At 40.1% G+C, this 6,241-nt stretch overlaps 1 protein-coding gene across 4 annotated transcripts in view; it reads left to right on the plus strand.

The window, feature by feature from the left end:
• Positions 1 to 5,964, plus strand: part of AFTPH (aftiphilin) — a 60,024-nt gene extending 54,060 nt beyond the window's left edge. For all 4 annotated transcript variants that reach the window (XM_054021913.1, XM_054021912.1, XM_054021915.1 and 1 more), the window contains one exon: positions 4,833 to 5,964. In XM_054021913.1, the coding sequence (XP_053877888.1) occupies positions 4,833 to 4,977 (145 nt within the window). In that variant the 3' untranslated portion in view covers positions 4,978 to 5,964. The remainder of the gene's footprint in view (positions 1 to 4,832) is intronic.
• Positions 5,965 to 6,241: the final 277 nt, after the last annotated feature.

A 6,241-nucleotide genomic window follows, 5' to 3' on the forward strand; every position in this document is an offset into this window, starting at 1 on the left:
GACATTTTTTAAATCAGCAGGTCTGAGTAACTTACATCTAAGAATTTTCAAACAGCTGGCAGAGGAGTTCACTGGACCATTAATGTTGGTTTTCAATAAGTCTTGGAACACTGAGAAAGTTCCAAAAGACTAGAAGAAAGCTAATGTTGTGCCAATATTTAAAAAGGGTAAACAGGATAACCTGGGTAACTATAGACCTGTCATTCTGATGTCAATGCTGGACAAGATAATGGAGTGGCTGATATAAGATTTGATTAATGAAGAATTAAAGGAGGATAATATAATTAAACCAATCAACATGGGTTTAGGAAAAATAGATCATGTCTAACTAGATACCTTTTTTGATGAGATTACAAGTTCGGTTGATAAAGCTAATAGTATTGATGTAATATATTTAGACTTCTGTAAGGCATTTCCTTTGGTACTACATGACATCGTGATTAAAAAAACTAGAAAGATATAAAATTAATATGGCGCACATTAAATGGATTAAAGTCTGGCTAACTGCTAGATCCCAAAATGTGATTGTAAATGGGGAATCATTATCAAGTGGGTGTGTTTCTAGTGGGATCCCTGAAGGGATTGGTTCTTTGCCTTATGCTATTTAACATTTTTATTAATGACCTGGAAGAAAACATAAAATCATCATTGATAAAGTTTGCAGATGACCTAAAAATTGGTGGAGTGATAAATAACGGAGGATAGATCACTGAAATAGAGTGATCTGGTAAGCTGGACTCAGGCAAACAGTATGCATTTTAATATGACTAAATGTAAATGTAATGGATCTAGGACCGTACAGGTCTGTCTCATCTTACGCTGGGGTTATGTTCCGCAGTCAGCGCCTAGAGCGAAAATCACGTATAGTCAAAATTACATTGAGTGTAATGGCGGGCGGAATCGCCCGCACTACAGAAACAGTATTTAAAGAAACAGTATTTAAATTATTTTTATTTTTCTTCTTTTTTTTTGTCGACCGCGTAAAGCTGAAATCGCACATGTTAAATGCACCTAAGATGCGACAGACCTGTACTTGCGTGTAGGCTGTACTTACACAATGGGGTACTCTATCCTGGGAAGCAGTGACTCTGACAAAGATTTGGGGGTAATGGTGGATAATTAACTGAACATGAGCTTCCAGTGCAATGTGGCCAAAAGAGCTAATGGATGCATAAAGAGGGGAATCTTGAATACGTTATTTTACCGCTGTTTGACCACTGCTGAAAATAGTGTGTCCAGTTTTGGTGTCAACAGCTCAAGAAGGATGTTGATAAATTGGTGAGGGTTCAGAGAAGAGCCATGAGAGTTATTAAAGGAATAGAAAACATGCCTTATGTGATAGATTCAAGAGAGTCAACTTTTTTAGCTGAACAAAGAGAAGGTTAAGGAGTGATTTGATTAGTCTTTAAGTACTTACATGGGGAACAAATATTTAATAATGGGCTTGTCAGTGTAGCAGAGAAAGGCATGATGCTTGGAAGTTGAAGCTAGACAAATTAAGACAGAAAATAAAGCATACATTTTTAACAGTAAGAATAATTAACCATTGGAACAACTTACCCAAACTTGTGGTGGATTCTCCATCACTGACAGTATCTTAAATCAAGATTGGATGTTTCTCTAAAAGATAAGCTCTCGGAGTTATTTTGGGGAGGTTCTGTTGCCTGTGTTATACAAGAAGTCAGACTACATGATCACAGTGGTCGCTTCTGGCTTTGGAATTTATTAAAGTTGACAAATGCTATTGTGGGATTCAGCATCATTAGAAAAGTTACTGGCTAGGATTAATGCAACTGTCATGGCTCTTTGTACGACTTCCATCAGTGCTGGCCTCGTCAACCCTACAACTGTTAGGCAATTTAATGTGTCTTGAGAGTGATAAAAACAGTTTGCATTATTACTACTTCAGATATTTAAGTTTAGGAGTTGTGGAATATAAAACCCTGCTGGGCAGTTCCAGTGGTTTTATCTGCCTACAGTGCTTGTTGCATTCAGAAACCAAGGCCATACAAAATTTAGTAGCATTGAAGCTCAAACAATGGTGATGGTGGTGGTTGTAGCCAGAACTGTAACCTGGACTGGGTTAAAGCAGTTTTGCTGTAGAACTGTATTGGTTAACTGGGAGGACAGGCTAAGTTGCAGAGCACGCCAAGGCTGTGTCTACACTACGGACCTTACATCAGCACACCTGTGCTGTGCTGCTGTAAGATCTCCTGTGTAGCCGCTCTGTGCCAGTGGGAGAGAGCTTTCCTGCCGGCATAATTAAACCACCCTCAACAAGTGGCAGTAGCTGTGTCGGCAGGAGAGTGTCTCCCGTCCATACCAGCGCTTGTGTGGGTGAAACTTATGTCAGTCAAAGGGGTGGTTCTTTCACACCCCAACCGACAAAGGTGCTAGTATAGACAAAGCGTAAGTATGTAAGTGCTTGCAAATTGGAAGGAAAGCAGATTGTTGCATTCAGGTAAATGTGTGTACTTCAGACTCTGGCATTTTGGGGCCGATGTTGCAGGCACTAGGCATTAAAGCTCTAGGTGGTGGCAATGCCCTTTTGCCTAGCATAGTTTGTACTTGTCAGAGACTGAGCACCTGTAGATGCAACACCAATCATATTTCTATGAATTTCTTATATAGTAGAATCTGTTGAGCAGAGAATGAAGCGGATAAATAGCAAGAAGTTTGGGAACTCTCTGTATGCCAGACCAGCATCAATAGCAGTTTCTGTAATTGTGATCTTTGAATCAACCCTCTCCCCACTTACTTCCTCTTTCAAACTGTCCCCTGTCGGATACAACTGCCAATCTGCTATCACCACTGTAGCACAGGAGTTTGCACCTTGAGAGGGCTGTGGTAATTCATCACTAGATTGTGGTCTAGCAGCCTATTGTATTTGCCAAATACTGATAATATACTGGTTGATGACCACATTTCAACAGCTCAGAGATAAGGTGCCCTCCAAGGCCAAGTAGAGCTCTGAGTGTAAAATAGGAAAGGAAGCAAGCACATATTGGTTTTTCTACTCTTTTCTTCACTAAATCTAGTGCACAGCTTTGTTTATCCTCCAGAATTTGGTAATCTGCCTAGTCAGTGGCTCATGAAATTCCACTGCAGCAGAGAACAGAAATCTCACTATTCTAGTGAAGGAAGCTCAAGGTTAGCATCCAGGCTGCCTCATGTAGAGATCTTAAATGGTGCTTTCAGGTGGCAAACCAAAATGACAGCTCAGCGTCAACACAGTGGCTAGGTATGTTGAGGATGAGTTTGAATCCAGAGTTTTGGGCCTCTCTCTTGTTTAAGAAGCCCTGGGGAAACTGCTGAGGCAACACACTAAAACCCTTGCTTTCTCACGATCCTCTGAAGGAGTGGTACTGACAGGTGCTGAAAAGAGCTAAATCTAGCCCATCTCATTGGAAGAATTAACGCTGTAGATATGGGCTCTAAAATTGAGCCTGGAAAAGGACAAACGAGTTAAAGGAAATCTCTAATATGTTCTAGTTAATCTGTCTGATTTCAGGCCTTTGCCTTTTCTGTTCTCAGAGAAGTTTGAAAGTAAACCAGGGGTGGCCAACCTGAGCCTGAGAAGGAGCCAGAATTTACCAATGTACATTGCCAAAGAGCCACAGTAATACATCAGCAGCCCCCCATCCGCTCCCCCCGTCCCGCTCCCAGCGGCTTCCACCTACCGGCAGTCCCGCCAATATGCGCCTCCCCCTTCCTCCCAATCAGCTGTTTCGTGGTGTGCAGGAGGCTCGGGGTGGGGGGGAAGGAGCAAGGGCACGGCAGGCTCAGGGGAGGGGTCGGGAAGGAGTGGAGTGGGAGCAGGGCCTGTGGCAGAGCCAGGGGTTGAGCAGTGAGCACCCCCCGGCACATTGGAAAGTCAGTGCCTGTAGCTCCAGCCCTGGAGTCGGTGCCTATACAAGGAGCCGCATATTAACTTCTGAAGAGCCGCATGTGGCTCCGGAGCCACAGGTTGGCCACCCCTGAAGTAGAACTTGCTTGTAGTAGACGTGTAAAATATTCACTGAGAAAGCAGTTCCAGTGTCTTGACAGGGGACATCTCCTATAGTGCTCATAGTAACATTCAGTTCTTCTATCAATGGTCAGCATTCCATAAGATCAAATATGGCTCTGTAAGGGATGTTTTGTAACTATTAGTCAAGGTCTCATTCTATTTAAAGAGTAAATTAGGTGTTTGAAGGAAAACTCTCACTGGGTTATGCCAAATGGCCAGTGACAAAGGAGTGAAGGGACATGGGGCATGTTGCCTTTATTAATTTGTATTTAATAACTCTTGTGAACAATGCAGGAGGAAGAGAGTTGAGAACATAATACAAAATGTAAAGGTGATTGCTTAAATTATATTCAACAGTAGAAGCATCTTAATAGTACCTGCTCTCCTACAGAAAAAGGACTTGGTAAAATATTATGGGTTATTATTGGAGGCAGCCACTAATTATGTAGCTGGATTGCATCTAGCAGGCCTCCAAGCCTCCTTTCAGATGTTCCTCTTTTGGATGAAAAGATTTCTCTGTATGTTAATGATAGTACTCCTGCTATCTTACCCAAAGGCTAAAGTTACAATTATTTTTCACATAAAGTGAACAATCCCATGATGGTGCATCGGAACTTGCAAAAATGTAACGTTTGAGTAGGAAACCAATTTCCTTCATTGCAATAACGTTTGAAACTCTGTGCCAAACTTGCATGTGAGGTAACGTTACAATTAGGCAGGATATCATTTGTATCACTTTACAGAAGTGGTCTTACCTCAATCAGTGGCTCTTTCTCCAGGAATGTCAAGTAATGGATTAATGCACTCTTTCTCTTCTTAACAGGAAGCCTAAAAAGGAAGAACATCTTAGTGAAGAGGCTGCCAAGGTGATTTCTAGCCTTCCTGACTTAACTTTCATGCATGCCAAGGTGTTGATGTTCCCAGCCACATTAACACCTTCAACACGCTGCCAAGAAAAGGTAGACTAAGTGATGTGAATTGGACACTTTCTATTGATTTTTATTTTTTCCCCTCTGGGTCATAAAAAGCAATCTTGCTTTAATTAAAAACTTCAAGTTCAGATGATTTGTTGGTAAGCAGCACTAGAAAGGTATACATAGTAATGTATATTTATTTACATACCGGAATCTAAATTTATATTAGAAAAAAGTGTAAATAATTGGGGGTGAATCTTTTTGAAGATTTATTCTTTTTGTTGTGCTGGGATGTATACATTTCTGTCTTTGTGAAATACACTGGTGTCCTTCTTACAAAACTTAAAAAAAAAAAAATTAAAAAAAATTCCAATCTTCACTCGCTGTGAAATCCCCTTTCAGTGTTTTCAGATTGTATCAAGTGTCTTAATTTCTTTTCTGCATATATTAAAATATTTCATTTTAACTGAAAAAGCCTAAAAGGTCACATGGGTTTTAGTTTGGATTTTTGGGGGTTTTTTTTGTGGGGGGGGGGGGTTCAGCTGTTTCTTTAAAACAGGCAGTTCCTTCTGTTTGATCAACCTAAATTTTTTTTATTTGTTTTTATCTCTTCAAACTTTAACAATATGGCTTATACACTATATAGCCTTTTGAAAGGTATATTGTCAGTACCTTTTTGTGTTAAGTTCTGGATCACTGTCTAAACACTCTGTCTACATTTAATCAATTTGATTTGGAAAAGAAGGACCAAAACTATGAATGTCTTACAATGAGATTTACCTGTTACAGTTTTTGTTCTGTTGTACCACTATTCCTATGTTTGATTTTGCACAGTGTAAAATGACATAATCATAGATTGCTATGGTTTAGGCTGTATATACAGTAAAAACTATGGGTTGTAAATGTTTGGGGAAATTCCTATGGAAAAATAAAGCTATGTAGAAGAACCTCTAACAAGGTTAATGTGCATGCCCAAGGTCTTTTGAAATTTAAGTGTGTAAATTTCCTTTTAGCTTACACAAAATAAAATAATTTAAAAGATGTGTATAGTCTGATATCTTTTTATGCAGGGTTTCACATATGCTTACTCGTTTTTTATAATGCTAAGGGACAATTTGATATGCTGTACTAGGAGAGCATACAATAAAACTTCTCTTTGGCTTCGGGGCTGCACCGGGCCCATAACACACTTTCTTGGGACCTACACAAGGAAAAGCGAAGCATGGTTTAATTGTGTCCAGCCTCTGGATTGAGTGAGCTTTTCTCTTCTGACAGACTTGCTCTCTGTTAGGGCACTGTGGCAGGAAACAAGTTAGTG

Source organism: Malaclemys terrapin, chromosome 3 (genome assembly GCF_027887155.1).
Source record: "Malaclemys terrapin pileata isolate rMalTer1 chromosome 3, rMalTer1.hap1, whole genome shotgun sequence".
Classification (NCBI taxonomy): domain Eukaryota; kingdom Metazoa; phylum Chordata; order Testudines; family Emydidae; genus Malaclemys; species Malaclemys terrapin.